A 21,184-nucleotide genomic window follows, 5' to 3' on the forward strand; every position below is an offset into this window, starting at 1 on the left:
AACATCTTCCCTTATTCCTAACGTAGTTTTAAAAAGAATTAACTACAGCCTAAACAAAAATAACAATTCTTCCCTGTAGAATACATATGCTTCTAAAAACTTGGCCATTATATTCAATGACTTTAACTACTCAGATTTACATAACCATTGATGTTTTTCCTCCATGAATCTATTTTAGCCCATTCATTCTTTCAAAGTATGCCATTCGTCTGGCAACAAGTATGATCACAGGGAATTTTCTTTTGTACTAAATTTAAGTTTTCTTCAGACAGCCAAAGAACAGATTTTTATAAACTGTCTTTGAAAACTCAGATTCACAGATATTTTCAGATTTTCCCAATGCCTTGGTTCCAAAGAACTGGACTGTGATTACACAAGAGAATATTCTACCAAATGCTCACAATTTATCTAGTGCCTAGAAAGAAAATATTGTCCCACAGTTGTTTCACTAGAAATGTCAGGAACTGATATACCAAAATCTAACAGGCACTAATTTTAGAATCACACAGAGCAGATCCTGTAAAAAAAAAATCAACTTGAGTTCAACTCTTGTTTTTCTTGAGTGATGGATTATTTCCTGGAAAAGAGATACTTGGCGAAATCATCTTAACTGTTTAAAATGACACAAGATTTTTTTCTTTTTATTTTAGGCAGGTCAGTTTAAGACCATACTCAAAAAAAAATTGACTCCAGATTTTTAAATGACCATGAAAAAACTTTAAGTGCATTATTATTATTATTTTGGTTAGAGATTGCCTTAGGATTTTTGTGTACACTACCAGAATGGAGTAGATGACACTACAGAAATTCCAGGCTTTTGTCCTGTTAGCAGTACTGGTCGCACACAGTTCTGCCATAGTTTGCTCCACTATTTTCCTACTATTGTGCACACATGTGTTGTAGATAAACACCTGCCTGGTGTTAGTAGTGAACAGTACAGCCCGAGAGTACAGCACCCCAAGCTCTAATGCTGCCTTTAAGTGTGATGGGCATTCCTTCCTCTCTCCTGGATGTGCTGGAGCACAAGTCTCACATGCAAAACTCCTTGGAAATAGATTTTTCCAAATGCCCACAGATGGGTTATCTACTCAACCCCCAGGCAGCACCAACTTTCTAAAGCTCAATCTGTTCTTTTGAAAAATACTTTTCATTTGCTAAGGCTTTCTGGGCTAGATGATCCTTTCTTTCAGCTGCCTAATGTTTATATGATTAAGATGCCTGAAACACAACTTGTTTTCTTACTCATGTAGCAGAGTCTCGATGGCAACACTAAGCAATTATAAACAATATGACTCAGTTTGATGTCCTTTTTCTCTATTCAATTAAAAATAATGACTGGTTGAGGCAGTATAAGGCAGATCAAATGAATTTAACTACTTGAAGTTGATAAAAACAAGTCATATTCTGCTATAGCCTGCAGTATCAATAATGGGTATCAAAAAAAAAAAAAAAAAAAGAAAAAAAGAAAAAAGAAAAACCACCACCAAGAATCAACAGCAAATTCAAAGCCAAACAAACAAACCCCACCAAATACCCTGGTAGGTTCTCCACTAACCAATGAGAAAAATAAAGATAAAAACTTTGTGAACCAGTTTATAGGAATTGGAAAAAAAAAGCATCTAGCACCTTTCCTCAACATTGCCCCAGATTTCTGCTGTCAGGAAAGTACAGTCTAGTAACCTTTGGAAAAATCAAGGTAAACTTTCGGGTTTTTTTTTTTTTTCTTTCAAATTTTCTAGGATTTCTGTCTATCATGAACATTAAGCTTAGTGAGACAACATGCACTCAGACCTCAAGGGTCGTTATAGCAATGAAAAATTTAGCTTTGTAATTGCTTGTATGGACAAACAAAAACCTTTGTTTGATTTTTATCAATTTTGAAAGTCTTTCAGTGGGAGATGAATCTGACTGAACAAAGGCATACAATAATATTTACATTAAAATGCTAGATACCAGACACTATCATATACAAATACTGTTTTTCATGAACTCAGATGCTGTAGCAAATATTGTAAAGAAGCACAATGATGATGTAGGCCACACAACATTTTTTGCCAGTGTTTCATGGCTTCATGGTTTTCAACCCACAGAAAAGGAGTTGTTCCTGCTTCTGCAGATCTACAATAGTTCTATGGTATTGTAACAGGAGAGAATGATGACCAGAGAGCTAAATTTATAGAAACATTCTGTATTTATGTTTAAGAGAAAACCAAGACAAGCATATATAAATATTCCAATTAGTAGATAATCATTAAAAATTCTAATACCCTAGTACTCCAGACAAGCATGTGCATGCATATCTGAGTTAACCCTATCTCTGGGTGAATGGAGAGAGCTGTCTTCCTAACCTTACCAAACGTTTACTGTACAACAGTGCTGTGCTGCTCCCACTGGAAACTGCCCATTTGGAAAAATTCATGACGTGTTCCAGCTGTTTAGAGAGACCTGCCACTTCCTGTTGTTGCTGCAGAAGTTTCATCCTGTGCTCTTTTGCCAGAGTCTGCAAGTAGAAAAGCAGTTCCAGTCAAAAGGTTCAGCTTACAGTTAAAAGGCATTAACTTTCATACTGGTAATTCACAATGATCAATGGTTTCACTTAGCTCCTCTAAAAAGGACTCTGCCCCCTGATGCAGCAGCTATCAAGCAGAAAAGTCAGTACACATTTACTCAAGGTATCAGGGCTTTCTGTGCTAATTACACATTTTTACATATATTATATATATATGTATGTGTGTGCATCTCTACACACACACACTCTCTCTTTTTAAAACACAATTGGAGATATTATTTTTCCAGGTACCCATTCTAGAGAATTTTCTCCTGTGATTTGCTACTGGATTACTGAATTTATGAAAAAATCTGATAAAGCACTTTTCATGCATGACATGTGGAATTATGAATTGTAAAAGCATGGAGAAAGAAACTGGCCACCCCTCAAAAACCAAATTTTCCTCCACCAAAAACCCCACTTGCTCAAGTACTCCTATCCACTTTGGAATCATGATAGGACATGCACAGGAGGACTCATGCTAGAAATTTACTGTAATATGAATACATCGAAAAAAAAAATAAGATTGAAAGTTTTTCTTTCTTATGATAGAAATGAAATTACCTCCAATTGATGCAGCAGAGCTTTTCCCTTTTTATTTATTTCTACCATCAGTGTAAATATGGCAACTTTAATATCCTGTTCCACCTGCTTTTGATTCTGATTCACTTCAAGAATTCTGTAAGTAGACAGTATAGAAAATAATGTTCTTTAGCTCATAAACCCATCCTCTAAACAGTATTTAACAAAAAATCTGTGGCTTAGACTACAATACTTCTTGTCATATGCAGCAATTAATACATGTATCATCAGATACTTATAGCCAGGAAAATTACTGGGAGAAATAGAGCGAGTAACAGTGACCTATGACAAAATTCATTAACTGGTGGCAAACACTAATGTCATAACTCTGACATGTGCCCCTATTAAATGCTCATTTTAATTGAAATTGCTGATTTTTCAGAGTTTTGGCACTTTTCTGGAATGGTCCATGCCAATCAAAACTGCTTAAATCTAATTTCCATCTCAGGTAGAATGGCACTAATTTAGCTGTTTCTGCAACAGTGCTCAAACTCCTAACAGCAAAGCTTAATGTTATATTGGGGAAACCTCTACTGCAAAGATGAAGGAAGGGTTCAAGTCACACTTGGCATCCCCAGCTGTGCTGATCCTCCCTGGGTACTGCAGCCCCTGAACTCTGCTGAAGGAGCAGCCACAAAGGCTCACTGCAGATTGCATTTTACAGATTTATTTTTCTCCTGGGTTTGTAGTACCCAATGAATAGAGCCCCAAGCATAAAAGTACTACATAGATCTTCAAATACATGTCACAAACATTATGAAAACATGAGTCATAACCTTTCACTTTCTATGAGGGATCTACACTAAGAAAATTAATGTGCTGGTGGTGGGGAAGCATTTAAGACTGTCTTCTACAGTCTTTATTGCATAAGTTGTTTTGTTGCACCCAAGCAATTGCTGCCCATTAAGTCCACAGGCTGAGCAGAAGAATTACCTAACACAGCCAAGCATGCTGAGCAGGAAACAAGCCACTACAGTGAACTTTATAATTCCTCTTGCTGGAAGAATAAAAGGAGGGAGGTACAAAATACAGTAACTTAAACATTTCAAGAAACTACAGTGTATGTAAAGTTGCCTTCTGTCAGTTTTAACCTCAATCTAATACAAACCTGTTATGGATCTGTTTCCCTGTATATTTTATGTACTTTGTCTTCTCCATCAATTTGGTGATTAGTGTCTCAATGATAACTTTCTGGTTCTGAAAAGCTTCTTCTATGAACTGGTACCTGTAGTAAAAAGCAGTGAGGATTTACACATATAAAAGGTGTTATAGACTTGCTAAAGAGCAGAGTGACTTACAAAATAATACCTCTTTATTTAAAGAAAGGGGCTGCTCAAATCTGAAACTTAAATGTCATCATGGAAACACATGTCAACAAATGCTTACATATTTCATTTATAGTACATTTAATTTACAGTCTATTTCCTGTCATACTGGGGTAAGAATTTATGATTTTCATAAATACAAAAGGATATTGTGTGACCATAGCCTAATTTTAGCAAAAAAAAAATGTTTTGTGGTAGTCATCACTTTGAATGTGAAAATGCAGGTAAGCTATTACTTCATGCAGGACAAGGATGCAGAAATAAAAGAGATTGCTGAGCTGGTAGAAGTTGGCAACATTTTAAATCAAGGAACCAAAATCTTTAGCAATTTGAGGAAAAAAAGAGGTGGCACATTATAAAAGGGATATAAATCCTAAGAAAAGAAGAATAAAAGAGGAAGACTGCAACTCTGCAAGAGCAATGTTTAGCCTGTTCCAAGGAGCAAGAGTGGCCAACACTTCTCCACCTACTGACATTCACCTGGTCAGGCAAGCAAGCTCTTTGGGTGGTTGCATCAGGTATAGCAAGCAATTAATATTTAACCAGAGTGCATCTGCCCCAAAACACAACAGTATGTGTTAACCAGCAAGATTTTTGCCTTGTACTCAGAAGTTGTATATAATTCTGCCTTTCAGCTTTGGTGACCAGTAAGAGATGTCCAAAAGAGAACAGCAACACAAAGATTTGAGTGTTATGGTGTTTTCAAAGTACAGTATTAGCCAAACTGTAGGTTAACTCTTCCTCTGAAAGGGGTCTTCACAGAAAAAAGAATTCCCATTTTCTCCATTCAAAATGGTTTGGTAACGTTGTTATATAATCTTGTTGAAGGACAAAGGGAGGAATTACACATAAGTGTACAGTTGCATAACACAGCCCCTGTGTTTTCTAAGGACTCTCTGAAGAGCTGCATAGCAACAAATTCTGACCAAATAACTTGACTGTAAAAAAGGTCTTGTGCTCAAGTCACCAGATTAACAACTGGAAGAATTAGGTTTTATTCTAAATGTAACACACACTCATCAGTCACATTCTTTGGGATACAGTCTCTGTTTTTTGTGAGTTTCATGTCTGAGCAGAAAATTTTAGTTTACACTTTTTCCACCTGACTGTGCTCCATACAGCTAGAACTAGATTGCCTGAATCTACTTCAGGCTACCCTCCAGCAAGCGAGATGGATAAAATACACACTTTGCTTTGATACCTGTGCTCTTTGTGCTCTAGTAGCTGACAGTCTCTGCAGGTCAGCTTGTCACAGGTTTCACAATACAACTTCAGCTGCTCCTTTTTGTGGTAAGGGCAGAACACTGGTCGCTGACTGGTCACTCCAACTGCCTCTGTGGAATAAAGGAAGATGTTAGGACAGTCTACTGAACTGGTTCAAGATTTGCACTCTCCTGCTTTTCCTCAGATGACCAAGTGTGTATCAGGTCCCTCACTGAGACTGTAACAGCCATAAGCTCAAACTGCAATGTGTCACTCTTCTTGCTCAAGCATGGAGCTAGCACCCTTTCTAATGGAAAATGTCTAGAACCTGTTTTAACATTCTCTCTTCTGGCCTCACAAAACTATTTACAAAAGGGGTAGCCAGTACTGCTGCAGCTGCAAAAGACATGGCAAAATCAACAAGCTCCTTTCTTAAATGGAGATGGTTGACTTAATTTCTGCTCTGTCTTCTTTCTCAGCTCACTTGGTGGAAAGGGGTTTGAGGATATCAAGACATGGACATTCAAAATATAGAACATACAGAATGTAACAACCAAGGGATATGAACTGCCCTTCAGGACCCCATTCTAAATGGGTGAGAGGTCTCATTCAGTTTCTAGTGAGCCAGTACCAAAGGGAGCAGGAAACACCACCAGATCATAGAAATGGAATCTGTTTCTTTAAACAATTTAACTGACAAAGGCTGATTTCCTAGGAGTTAGGTTGGACACTGAGTTCATAAGTATTATCCAGCCTGTAATGAAAACTGGCTTCACACTGCAACCCATCCTTCACTGCAGATCAATAAGGTCTCTTTTCCATATCCATTCATTTATGTATTTTCCAAAAATCTGGAAGAAGTTATTTTCAGATCTGTATCCTTCAGTCAAAATTCTTTCCAACTCACCAACAAACTGCCTCCCAAAGAGGCCTGAGTGCACTGAGACCATTCCTACCACCAAGTCCTGTTCTGCCTACCAGTCCATCAGCCACTCCTACCCACTTTTGTCCTCTCTTGAAAGTACACTCAGTACTCACTTTTGATTAACAACAGGTGAAAGTAGGATACACAATACAGCAAATATCTTCGAAGTACCATGGTGGAAGAGACCCTTTGAGCAATAGATTACCTCATAGTACTAGATAGCGTGGAACAAAAATAAGTACCTATTCTAATAATACATATATTTAAAATAATATATAACAATTTCTAAAAAGTATGTGTTTACAAGAAAAACCATTCAAGTCCAATGGACGTATTAGAACCAGTAGAATGTTTGTCAGCATCCTGTAACATTTATTATCCTCCTTCAATGACACGACAAGACAAGACACAGTGGGGAAAAAACTCAAACAAAAAAGGTTCTCTATGAACAGAAAAATACAACCTTTTCTACCACAGAGTAGTCAAGATTTCTCAAGAGAGGCTGTACTGTACACCACATTCATCATTGCTGGTTCCCAGGGCCCAAATGGATAAAGCCCTGAGCAGCTGGAGCTCAGAACTGAATGCCTGAAGCAGGAGGTTGGACTAGATGATCTCCTGAGGTCCCTTCTAGCCCAAATTATTGTAGATCCTACTAAGGAAAAGTGCCCCAATTCATAATATACTTCCCTTATATTTTTAAGGAAAAACATTTCAAGCTCAGAAGATACTTAGCTAAAACATGAATTTTGGCTGGCTTTTTATCAGAATGCTGAAAATATATAATCTATTAGTGCTCCTTTTCCTGCTGCATACAATAAAGCTCATATTAACCATTTATTAGACCTCTAGTAAAACTAGAGAAGCCAAATGCCTAAAGAAGTATTTTCTGCAGCTGATCTCTAAAGTCTAGACAATAATCTGCAATCAATCCATGTGAAAGACAAAATCTATGTGTATTTATTGGTTTAAAACATGTTAAAAAATTAAAATAAAATAAAAATGACCTGTACCACTATTCAGCTAATCTGAGACAAAAAACTGACAGAACATCAGCTTTCAAGTTACCACTTTTTTTAAAAAAGTGTGTTGGTCCAACGTAACTTTCCAATGCAGACACAAATTCTTTGTGAAATTATAAATATGTTACCTGGAGATACTTCCTCTTTCTGCCTCACAGTATGATCCTTTGTGAATTTAACCCTCTGGTGAGCTCTGATGCAGGTCTTGCACAACCACTCTACACATTCCACACAAAACCCATGAGCTTCTGCATTGTCTTCACAGCTTGTGCAGACCTGACAAGAGGAAGAAAGTAGCTGTTAAAATAAGTTTGGAATATACACACAGGTTATTTTTCATACATCTTCAGTGCAGTTTAATAGTCTTCTGAAAACAGTGAAATGAGAACAGAAAACTGCCTGAGGTACAAGAACATTATAAATAACAGCACAGAAGTAATTGAATGTGACTTTTCAAAGAAACAGGTCATTTTGTCAGTGTTACCCTAAAATCTTTGCCTGACATGAAAAAAGTCAGACCACTACTTTCTACCATTCCCTGCACACTTAGAAGCCAAACAATGTTTACTGTATACAAGATGCTTTTGTGAAATATTACTAAAGACAGAACACAATCAGCACTACTCTGATTTTAGAAGCCTCCCTCAGTTCACACAGCAGCTTTAATTTTAGCTTGCAGACACCTGCTTGGTTTCAGGAAGAACACACCATGCTGAGCAGCAAGGTTCCTCTCAAGAATCTTAGCTTCACATCTTAAAGACAGTATTCCAGTTAAGTCTGTCAAAAAGGCTACCCCAGAACAGATTTGCAACCAATGCACAAGAATGCTCAAACTGTGGCCTGTTAACTCCTGGGCTCTTTGGACTACACCCAACAGGAAGAAGAAATAATTAAGGGAAACAAACATGTCAGTAGACCAAAAGCTCTCTACACAGAGTAAATACATACCCAAGAAAAAATTGCTACAGTACCACAGTCTGAACAACAGGTTGAAAACTTTGAATGATGGACAACACCATTTTATACACACTCATAATATCATTTCATTTTTACCCCTCCTTTACAATGCCTCTGTAGTCCTACCTTCAGTGGGGTTTTGGTAGTAAAAAATAGAGAACATGCTTATGTAGTGGTGGTGGAGGTAACCAGCACCCATTTCTGGCAGTGTTTAGCACTGCTGCAAACCAAAGCCTGGGGTGTCTGGAGATTGCTACATCCTACAGATCACAGTGACACATTTCTGCTCGCAGGAGCAACAAGGAGAACATTTTAGGTTTTAGTTTTGTTTTCAGTTTGATTAAAAAAACCTCAACCAAACGACTTCTGTACCCACACAAGGTAAATATAGCCTAAGTTAAAGAGGAAGGAAATATTTATATCTCATGCAGATAAAAGATATATACATAGAACTGTGTTCCAGTTTCCCCTTCAGGAAAGAGAAAAATTAGCACAAAATTTGCCTTAGGCCACATGGCAAGTTACTGACAGAGCTGGAATTTCAACATGAGTTCCAGATTCCCAATGCTGTGCTTATGCTTCTGGATCATGTTAGCTCTCAAAACAAGTAGCTTCTGAGAAATGAAGTTACAACACAAGGGCTGTTGACCCCTCTTGTTGTCACTTGGAGTTTGAAGTAGTTCCTTTTCACTATAGGTGACTTGTAAAGGAGGAAAAAATGGGCTTGAGCCCCTTTTTCTGTTTCTTTACAAAAATGAAGCCTGAAAGTTTTCTTTTTCAAAATAATCTCAAAAATTTAACTTCTCCTTGGCTTTTCTTTTTCTTCCCCTTCTTCTCTTAACAAAAAATATTCTTATTCCTATCCAGACCAGTAGATGAGGGAAAAATACCAAAGTCAGGACATCATTAAAAAAGTCTAGAAAATTGAAATAAAGCAATTAGAGGAAGTGAACTGTAATCAGGAAATTGAAAATTGTTACTTTCTGTCTTGATTTCAGTGGGGACAGTGGGGGTTTTCCTCACTAGCTGGCACAGTGCTGTGGTTTCAGATTTTTAGTACAAAAATAACATTGATAGCAACAACCAGCACATCAGTTTGTTAGGCAGTGCTTACACAAACTCAAGGAGTTTTCAGCTTCCCATGCTCTCTGCCAGTCAGCACATGTACAAGGAGGGAGTGTGGCCAGCACAGCTGGCCTGAGCTTCCCACAGGGATATTCCATACCATATTCCATACCACAGAATATCATGCTCAGCATAGGAACCATGGGCAGTTGGGTGGGAGGCACCAATCTCTGTTCAGGGAAAGGTTGGGCACCAGTCAGTGGGTGGTGAGCAAATTTATTTGGCATCATTTGTTTGTCTTGGGCTTTACTCCTCCCTCCCCCCCCCCCCCTCATTACTACTATTATTATAATTATTTAATATTACTTTGTTTCATTTATTAAGCTGTTCTTAGCTCAACCTACAGTTTTATCTTTTTTTCCCCTGATTCTCTCCCCATCCCACTGGAGGTGGGGAGGGAGGAAGGAGATAAATTGGAAGGGGGAAGTAAGAAAGGCTGCATGGTGCTTGGTTACCAGCTGGGGTTAAAGCATAACACTTGTTATTAACCCTTAAATTCAATGACATTTTGAAAAACAAAACAAAAAATTTAAAACTGTTCTTAATTCATGGGGAAAATATTCTCCCTCCTTTCTCTTGAGCCAGTTGTCTCCTCCTTTTTGTGCCAGTGCAACTCTCTGCAAGACTGTGATGCAAACCAGGACTGATTACACCATTGTAGCCCAAGGCTCAGTTACATCAGCAATGCTGACTGGAGAGTGAACTGAGCAGGCAGCACAAGGAAGTTTTCACATCAGTCTTGTGGCCAGAGAGGTGTGATTGTGCTGTGCCCCCAAATACCCAGACATGTTCTTGAAAGTCAGAGTGAAGAGTTACATACTGGATATTTGGTTTTCTAGTGTAAAAAAAAAAACAGCCCTAAAAACAAAATAAGCAGAGAGAAAAAGAACAAAAAGGTCTTTCAGGCATTCCTAAGTCAAAGAAGCAAAACAAAAAGAAAAAAAAAAAAAGAAAGAAAAAGAAAGGAAGAAAGAAAGAGAGAGCGAGAGAGAGAGAGAGAGAGAGAAAGGCAGGAACCAAATTAAAAGCAAAACCAACCAACCTCCCCACAACAGCCTTTCCAGATCACCTTTAGCAAAATCAGGCAGATGAACATGCCAGGACATTTAGGTAAGTTCAAAGAATGTTTGAAGTTATTAATTCTCCCTAGATTCCAAGAGCTTCATCTATTTTCTTTATTCCATATGCTTTAGTTGGGTTTTTTTAACTCCTCTGACCTGCTGTATGTGGAATGAGATGAAAATTGTGATTCAATAATCAGGTGCTGCCAAAAGAATCAAAACTCCTCCTTTGTAGTATCAAAAATATATATCCCACCTTTATACTCTTCAAATCCACCAAGTGGACAGGAGACAGATTTCTAAAGCTTTTCATAGACATCATAACTCAGGCTGTCAAAACAGCAATGCCTTCTAGGTAGCATCAGATTTGCTCCTATCCACTCCTGATTTGAAATATGCATTTTCAGATATAGGTTGGACTTTGCGAGAATTCCTAGTTATTACATTAAGCCATATAGCTAAAGCACATGGAAGTATAATTACTGCAAATATTTGTTATGCACTTACAAAACCTAAAACCCATTTCTGTGACTCACACAAGCAGTGTTTCAGTGATTTCAAAGAAAACTCTCTCTAGTTAACCTACAAGCCTTTATTCTGGTCAGACAGACATTTATTTTTAATTGAATTTTCCTTGTAATTATATTTAATTCAGTTACAAGTTCTAGTATTTATAACCCCAGGAAGTGTTCATTCATCCTTCAGTCAAATTTAATGAAAGCAGAAATTACTCAGCATGTTGCAGGTAAGTACTATTTTAAGAAAATACACAAGCTTTTATGGCAGAAAAAACACATTTACTTGCAAGAGTTGAGGTAGTAGACCTGTCTTCTCAGCTCCTGTAATAAGTAACCACTCTTCCAGTTAAACACACTTTGAGTATTAAAGAGATTAAATAATCAAGCCAAGGTTTCAAAGGAAGAGCGCAAAGTAGTGCAGATGAATATTCAGTGAACTCCAAACTTCACCAATGTAAATGAGATGCAATGCTTTCCCCCACTGGATCCAAGCCTCACTGATGCTAATAGCAACACAACTATCTCCTGGCACATAAAAAAATCACTGAAGACAGAGACTATATGTAATTCCCAATATGAACCATGTACTGACAGCTCAAAATGCATTAAATCCTTCTTACCCCACCATCCCATCAATATCCACATCACTTCAAAGCATACAAGGGCATATTGTGACTCTTCCTGAGTCTATCACCCACCTCCATAAACCACTGGTGGCTTTCAGAGATGCTTCGGTCACAGGTACAGCTTTTATAAACTGTTTAAGCATAATAAACACACACAGTGGTTCCTCTGGCACCATATACACTTAAAGAAACTTATTGTTCTAAATTGTCCTTATTAATCAGCTCTGGCAGTCAGACTTGCTTTCCAAATATCTGGATCTAGTATCAGATCTAAGCTGATACCTTGTTACTACATTCCTGTTATGAATGAAGTTCTATATGTCTAATTAATAAACAACAAAATTGAATTTAGCAGCAGTTTTAATTGAACAGCAATTTTATAAAAATGAATACAATCAAGTATATGAAATATAATCAAGCATATACAAAAATTTGTGATTATTTAAGTATTATTAAGGTTCATATAAAGCATAAGCAAAACCAGTCGGGGTATGGGGAGGGCTTCTCACCCTGCCTCACATGGGAAAACAAAGGAATCCAAACTACACTTCTATACTGTATGCTAATAGATATTCATCAATAATTTTATCTAAGTCCCCTCCTATTTTCAATTCTTGAACTCTACATCACTGTATTGCACAGTGCATGCTCCATTGTTGCTAGGGGGTCTCCTGGCTTTTTGGTGGTCTTTTCAGAGGAAGGCTCACCATCTTCCTCGCCGTCCTCTGAATAACCTGGCAGGTTGCACATGCACACTAGGCTTTGTGTTATATAAGTAAGCATTATATTCCAAATAAGCCTTATTATTGCATAGATAAAACCACAACTTAGATTCCATACCTGGAATTGTCCCAGCTTTGCTCATCCCAAGGCCAATTCTGTTTTGGGATCTTGCTTATCTCAATACTACATCCTGTATCCTGTTTTTCACATGCAACATCTGCCAAGGGCCCCATCTGCTTTGTAACACCAATCACGTATACTTTTCCTTTATTATTTTATAACAATTATTTTCTAAAATATTGATATAGTTACAATTTACTTAGCACAAATCATATCCATTTATCACAATTCCCAACAATGCACATAAAACCCAGCTGTTCTTCATTCCTAGTACAATATTTTAAACTCTCAGGTCAGTTACTGATAAAGATACAGAATGTTATTCTTACCATCAATAATATTCTTACACGCATTCTGTTTTGGATACAGAAGCTATGAGAATTAGAACCTAGACTAAAATGCTCCAGAGGCTCAGGATGCTACACCAATTCCCACGTTATCACTGAGGTCCTCTCTCTTGCATCAATCTCACATTTCTCATTTTTATTTTCATAGCTTTACATACACCATGTTCTTCTGGTAAAGTCCCTAAATTTCCCTCACTTGTCTACCCTTTAATCTTATTCAAATCTGACACTTGCTTCAGCAACATCTCTTAGGTCTCAAGCAAGCCCCTTTCTGCTCACTCTTATGAACGAAGTATAATTATTTTTTATTTTCAAACTTCTCTTTAGAAGGTGATAATTTTGCCAAGTCTTTCAATAAATCACAATGTGAAAAAAAAAATTATAAAGCATCTGCTCTTCCAAAATATTTATGTCCTAGCTGCCCACAACCTACACAATTACTGTGTTTCCTGTGAGTTTCTTTTATTTTGCAAAGTTTCCTATGCTAATAGCCAGCAAAAAACCTTTCATGCTACCCAGGAAAGCTCTTGTGGAACATGTTCTAGGGAATTCGAGTTCTCTACTTCCTTCATGCTCACTTCTTGTGCTCCTGAAGTTTTCAGCAGAAATTGCTAGAAAGCACAGCTATGCCAGTAGTGTACTGAACTTCTCAGATCAGGCTCAGGAAAGATAAACATGATTATAGATTGATGGACAGAACTTTCATGGGTTCCACTTATTTTTCTCTTCCCACAATGCCAGGCTCCATGATATGCCATTCACTCCTGCAGTTTTAATTCAGTATGCTAAAAACTGCTTTACCATAAGTACTATTTTGAATCTGAAACAATCAAACATTTCATTTGCAAGAGGTCTTTTACAGTCTCTTTTGGATTGAAACAAAACAGTCCTTCCTGCCAACACACATATAAGGCTAATCATAGATACAGGCCAGTGGTTCTAAGCCACAACAGTATTTGCACAAAACCCTTGCCTTGCTTCCAATTCTAATTTCTTAATCAATCAAATAAAGCTGTAAAACTACTTAAGACAAATCAACTATCTCAGTAGAAAAAGTCCTATAAAATAGCCACCGTTTTGGATAGAATTTGGATGATCTCTGATGCAGTACTTCCTGCAAGTGTCAGTATCTTTTCTACTTTAATTTCTCTGATCTGTTGCCTATGCTAATGCCAAATTTTCTTGCTTTTCTCTTTGTTCCTTCAAAGGCAAAAGAAGACAGGCTGATTAGAAAGCTGTATCATCCTTAAACCTCATAATATTCCCCCCTGGGCAGTACACTAATCAGTTTAACTATTATTGATTTAACTTTGCTGTTCCACAAAAGAGACATTTACAGAACAGTGTAGCTTTTTTCTTATGTCAAGGTACAAAGGAATGTACAAAAAGTTTCATTATCATACCAAAATAAATCTGTTCAAATGAGGAAAACTGCACATCATTTGTTTCCAAGAGGTAACTCACTTAGCAGGCATCTAATAAAACATCTAACTCCCTTTTTTTAGAAAAAAGTCAGAAAAAAAGCACATGAATGTCCTATTCTGCTGGTTCAGCAAAGTCTGCTGGTCTGCCTTCAACTGCTACAGAAAGTGTGCTGAGTTCAGCCAAGGACCTTAGCTGAAGAACAGACTTGCTTTCAAAGTGCAAACCTGCTGGTTTGTGTCAGGGAGAGGGAAAAACAAATATGGAATGGAAGAGTAAGACCAAAGTCTAGAAAGGATCTGAAGGAAACACAAATGCTTTCAAAAACCTCCCTGACAAATGCTCACACCACTCAGTGAACGGAATTCTCCACTTAACTTTCACAGGAAGCAAAAAAAATATTGTGAGGGGAAAGAGGGGGTCATCAGAGACTTGAAAAAATTGTTTACTACTCCCAAGGGAAAAAAAAATCCATTTCTGTCACCACTCCCCAAAGCAGTAACTTTGAGGACTTGTTATATAACTAAGCAGAGGCTATGGGACAGTCCCACCCTCTCAAAAAAACCCCAAACATTTAGGACTGCTTTTGCATAACATTATTTGCCATCTTGCTTCTCTTCCTAATTTTAAAGTCACTATAAAAGTTATGGTCAAATTTTCAACAGGGACTACTCATTTTGTCAATCTTACTGTACAGTACTGAAAGCCTGTGTAAATCTCACAACCATCTGCAAAACTCATATATTATCCTGCAATTCCCAGAGGACAAACAAAAAACAAACATTTCCCCTTGCCAAATCCAAAAAAAAGCCAAGTTCAAACAGTCCTACATTGCAAGAAGACAGCTTGTACTTCCAGCAACTCACAGCTCAGTTTCTGGTAAGGTCTATCATTTCTCAGAAATCAGTTTCAAAATTCCTTAAAATCTGAACAGTTTCATGGCTTGCAAGACACAAGTTCAGTTCCTCAGAGATGATGACACCACATATGCTTTCAATAGCCAGTGAGTTGGAATCACAAACCTGACTGGCTCCTGCCATCTGCTCCCAAGAGATGTGGCTGTTCCCACACGCAAGCACAAATTCAGCTAAGCCTTGAAAGGAGCAGAAGGCACAACAAAGGACCTCTAAGACACTGCCTCTGAAGCAAACAGCTCAAGAGCCAATGATACAGTCTCCCCTAAAATGGGAAAGTGAAAAAGAGGAATTTTCAAAAATAAAAGGAGACCACCATCCAAATATTAGGGCATGAGTTGGAATGCAAGCCACATTGATATAGCAACCTTACTGTACTGTTATGAAGAATGAAGCAACATACAAAGAGGCTGGATTATTTACAATAAGTTCCTGGAGTTTAATAAAATGTCCTTGAGTGAAGAGATGCATGAGATACTCCCTTACTAGCTAAAAATGAAGACATGCAATGTTTTGCTAACAGAGATTGTTCAATTGTGATCCTACACAGATGTGACTATTTGTTTGGTATTGCTTCCACACTAGCTAGTACTTGCCTTCTGAAACCCCCCCCAATATTACTGTTCTTTCAGACAAGCAACTTTTATGAGATGGCTATTAACTTGACTGCAAAAGGAAGAAGAGGCAACCTACATAAGCAAAACAAACAAGAAACCCCTACAATATACCATTCTCCCCCATTAGCATCTTGAGCCTCTTCCTTGGCAACAGGACTCCAGCTATTTAATGCCATGTTTTGTCAGTGATGTGATAAAGTCCATTTAGATCTCCTGGTGCAGTGTTATTCAAATCTTTGCTTCAGAGAGTGCTTCAAGTACCCTGTCCAAAGTACAGAAATTCCCATTCTAATGCCTATTCCTTACTTTTATCTTTTGCTATTAAGATGCAAGTTTATATCAACAATTAATTTTCATACATTTTAACTGATTTTCTAGAGTAGCTACCCCATGTGATGTCTAAGTAGTTGAAGTTCTGTCTGCATATGAAGAGCAAAAAGGCCACACAGCAAGAAGCCAAGGATATGCACACATGTCCAAAAGGTGTTAACTTGATTACATGTTAATGCACTTACCTGATTTGATTTCTCTACTGTGCTACTGGGAACCTCTGTGGTATCCTTCACAAAAAAGTTATCTATGATGTGTCTCTCTGCACATTCCTGACCACAAATTGGACAGCGGATAACACCGACTGGGGGGAAAAAAGAAAATCTGATTATGCTTGCACAAACTAAGATATATTAAATAATTTTAAAGACAACTTGCAAAGATAAATAATTTTGAAAGGATGTTATATTACTTTCCTGTCAATAAGGTGTGAGCAAGAAAAGGAAAATTCTCATTTATCACTTAAGTAACATTTACTTGTTGACATACTATCATCCAAGGTCAAACATTTTCTTGTTTCAATGCCATAAGGAATTTGCCTTAATCTCATAAAGAAATAATTATTTTACTATAAAGGGAACATATTCCCATTGACAATTTGTTGCTGAAGAATGGATTAAAGTAAACACTTATTAGTGTGGAATATTAACAAGGGACACTGAGTGGTATTACATACACACACACATACACGCCAGCAGCGTGACGTGACTGACCTTGATCCATGTCACATGAGAACACAAATGCAGTACATTCAAATTTAATGAGGTGACTTGTAGGAAGGAAGAATTGACCTGTATTAATATCATGACTATGTTCATATTAAGCATGGAAAAGTAATAAAAACTTAGGAATAAATAAGCAGGGCTCTCTCCCTCCTCTCCTCTGCAAGACACAATGGGGTGCAATTCTCAGACAGAAACATAGTTAGGCTCCGGTTGAAGAAAGCTGAGAACCAGTAACACAAAGGCTTAAACAATTAGTCTTTTCAACAGAATGGAAAGGACAAAGTAATGTTCAAAACTTGGGGTTGAGCTGTGAGTAGACTGGGTTGAAATGGAAAAGATCCATATAAACATTTTTAAGCAGAAACTTTTCTAACTGCAGAAAATAAGAATGTCCTATTAGCACTGAGGCTTGTTTTTAATGTCCAAGAAAAATCTCTAAAATGCTAGGCACTGATATCTTGCTTGAAGAAAATTACTGTAGTCATTACAACCAAAAAAGGAAGCAATTGAAATTAAGTTAGGCTGAAATAATCACTTAGGACATGGAAGTCACATGCAAAAAGTCTACAGTAGAACAGTCATGCAAGTTTACACTGACATAGATTCTAGACCTTCAGCTCCCATTTGTGAGGAAACACAGATTTAGGCCTCAAAAAAGATCTGCTTAACCTGTTTAACCCAATGAATTCAATACCAGTATATAACTCACCACTTGCATATTTAACTAAACCAGCGTGGCTTAAAGCAGTTTCTGTTTTATTTTTACAATAAAATGTAAAAGTATAGAAGCTATTAAATATTTCACTTTCTGCAGAAGAACCTAATTCCTTACTCTAATTGCTTCATACAAGATTTAGGTAACTTTTTCGTAAGATTCTTCCAACAGATGTTCAAGATTTAACTGGCAACTCAGTATAAAGCAGTGCTTTAATAAAAGTCCACCCATTTTACTAAAGCAATTCTTATTCTGGAAAATCAGCAACCAGTTTTTCACTTGATATCAAGGCATTTCACTTTCATCTGAACAGCTATGATGTTAAGCCTGATTTTACTCTTGAACAGCTATGATGTTAAGCCTGATTTTACTCTAAGTGCCATTTTACCAGTCTGCATTTCAATACACATTTGTGCAGTTTCCTTTGATATACAAATTCCATTTTTTGGCTACAAATTTTGTAACATTTTTTATATCATCATCTGCAAGGATAATTGAGAAATTCAGTTCTGGTAAGTCAAGCAGCTAGCAGAACTGCAAGTACTGAATTTCTCCTGTAATTAAGCAAATCAATTTACAGTCAAGAGTGAACACATCTTCTAATACTCAATCTACACACTCTCCAAAAAAACCTATTTTTTACATTTTTCAACAGCACCAATTACAAACCACCCTCTCCCGGTTCCCTCACTGCTCATTCTTGATCCTGACAAAGCACAGTGCTCTGGGTTGATACCAAAATAAGCTAGGGAGGAAACTTTCTAACACAATTTAAAGTACTAAAAAGCAGGCATTCTTTATTGCAGCACACTGGACACAGGTTATTTCCTCTACTCTGATGTGTCATGAAACTTTACAAAAAAGATATTTATTCCATCATGATCATAAATATTGATTACAGTGTACTTCCTGGCTAATACATACACATCACTTTTTCTAGACCTAATTTGCATGCATCTACCTCCTAGGAAGAGTAGTCCTTTTGTGTTCCTACAGGGTCCTGTGAAGGGGTATCTGGTGATTGTATTCCCTGAGAGCCCCCAGTGTTACATGTGACCTTTCCTTGCATTTCTCTTAAGAATTCAACAATTCACTGTTGCCTCTTGATACGTAGCTACCACAAAACCCACTGTAATCCTCATTATCTATTTATCCACTGGATAAATGGAGCATCCTGTGTGCCTACTTATACATTATTTAATCTACTTCTTTAAAACACATTGTTCCCTTACTTGGACATGTAAGGCATCATGATGTTCTGTTCCTTCTATCAAGGTCAACACAGGTGTCTTGAGTTGGTCTTTGCAAGTGTTTGGGAGATGGGTATAGACATAGAATGAGACTGGCAAACCAATTCAGGCATGGATGTGTTTTTACTGCTCTCCCAAGCTTTACTTTCATCCCCTGCTCTGCTTCACTGCCCAAATGCACTACTGACTACAGTGAAGCAACATGAGAAGCAGCACAAATATGGGAAGAGGACAACACCATTACTGAAGAGTAAACCTGGAGCCACTGAACAAGATCAGCAGCATTAACCAGGGTTTGTAAGTCAGCTTGAGTTGAAAATGTGGAAGACAAGGAAGGGGAGGCAAGAAATTAGGAAGCATATCAAGACAAACCAAGTATTTAACATGCCTTTTCACCAACAGAACTTGCCAACGTATGCCAACTACCTGTTCAAGAAATCACTTAGAATTTCTAGTGTGACATGGAAAAAGGGGAAAAAAAGGGAAAATTGCCTAAAACTCCCGAAGTCTTCATGAATTTTCTTCTTTAGAATTCCTTATGCTGTCTAGCCTTATGTCAGGGGTTTCCTCCACCACTGTGTGAGGGTAAACTTGCTTTTGTTATAATCCTGAATTGATGACTGCTACACAAATCAATTTTAACCCAGATTTAGTCAACCTCAGGATGGTGAATTTCACCAAAAAACCTCAAGTATCAGGGTTTCTATTAGTCAAAGTAATTCTATAAGATTCTTATTTCTCTGTAATGGAGCAAACACAAAAAGGTGATAACATATGACTTAAGTTGGGAGGAGTTTCATAATCATCATCATTATAATTGTGAGGATGATGAGTGAGCAGATCCCATATTTTTATCTGCTCCTTTGTGCCAGGTGGAAGGAGTTAACACAGTTGCCTGTCTCAAACATTGGCACAGCCCCAGGCTGACTTTGCCATGAGATCAGGACAGAATAGAGTGACAGGATAGTGCTATCTCCAGGCCTGGCAGAGGTGAGACCTGGTTAGCTCATTCTGGGTAATGCATCCCAACATAATTTCCCACTGTGGAAATGTGTGTAAAGAAGCAACTGCTCATATGCATGTCACTGGCCAAAGAAAGATCACCCCAAGTTCTGGAAAAGCTGAAATCTGTGACCACTACCAACCACTGAGGCCACCTGAAAATGCCTCCCTGGATACCTGGAACTTGGATTGTAAGGTAAGCCACCACAGCAGGAACCCGAGATAAGATAAAAGGGGTGCTGTTGTCTGAGTGTTATCTCAGCTCTAGGGGGAGATTAACAAAGCTGCGGGAGAAGAATTTGTCACACAACTGCAGAATTTACGGGCCACAAGGAAAGCCAGCTCAGCAACTGTGCTGAAATCAGCTTGGGCTTGGTAAAATGCAATTCCAGCAGGGGGAGATCGACCACCAACTCAAACAAAGAGGAAGAGTACAAGGAGTACAAGGACTAATTAGCATTAGAAGCAAGGGAATCAATTAACCAATAGAATAGTAGCACTGTGTAGCCAATGAGCAGTAATTTGTTTCTTTGCTAATATGTATGAATAGTGAAAAGACCTGGAAAATACCACTAACGAGTGAAGCCCAGGGTGAAGAAGGATCAAAAAGACACCACTGGATCTATAGGTGGTGATTATCTGATCTCTCTGCTCTCTTTTCCATTTCTTTCTACCTTTCTCCCTGACAGTCCATGAAATAAAATCTGTATTATGGACTTCAGTGTATGATCTTGTTTGACCCCTAATTTGGGCAGAGGCACATCTCAATAGCTGGATCTTAGCATCAGGAGCATTGTTTTTTCAGCTGTAAAAGGAGCTGCATCAAGCCCTTGCGGCTCTTACATAGGAGTAAAAGAGAAGACCTCCACCCTTCTGAGCAGCATTCTTAGAAAAACCAAGCAGTTGTGGAATGTCACATTCAGATTTTGCTTGAACCAGGCCAGGACACCACAATGCTACAAGAGTAGCAATGCTGGTTGCCTCACATTCATTTCTATCCTGTGACAACAAAAAAGATTTGTGCTGCCATGCACTGAGCTGGATTAGGACTGCAATATTGATTCAATGGGGCTGTTCCAGGAGAGAAGAGTGTTTTCCCCTCACTGTATACAGGCTCATAACACGTG

General features: G+C 37.8%; 1 protein-coding gene across 1 annotated transcript in view; it reads right to left on the reverse strand.

Annotated features, from left to right (window-relative positions):
* The window catches only part of TRIM24 (tripartite motif containing 24), a 54,511-nt gene that overhangs the window by 17,082 nt on the left and 16,245 nt on the right, over positions 1-21,184 (reverse strand). The window contains exons 2-7 of the mRNA XM_036405068.2: positions 16,551-16,669; positions 7,734-7,881; positions 5,657-5,789; positions 4,239-4,355; positions 3,113-3,227; positions 2,354-2,500 (exon numbers count right to left, since the gene is read on the reverse strand). Of these exons, the coding sequence (XP_036260961.1) occupies positions 2,354-2,500; positions 3,113-3,227; positions 4,239-4,355; positions 5,657-5,789; positions 7,734-7,881; positions 16,551-16,669 (779 nt within the window). The remainder of the gene's footprint in view (positions 1-2,353; positions 2,501-3,112; positions 3,228-4,238; positions 4,356-5,656; positions 5,790-7,733; positions 7,882-16,550; positions 16,670-21,184) is intronic.

The sequence above is a fragment of the Molothrus ater genome, chromosome 5 (genome assembly GCF_012460135.2).
Source record: "Molothrus ater isolate BHLD 08-10-18 breed brown headed cowbird chromosome 5, BPBGC_Mater_1.1, whole genome shotgun sequence".
NCBI classification, from domain to species: Eukaryota; Metazoa; Chordata; class Aves; order Passeriformes; family Icteridae; genus Molothrus; species Molothrus ater.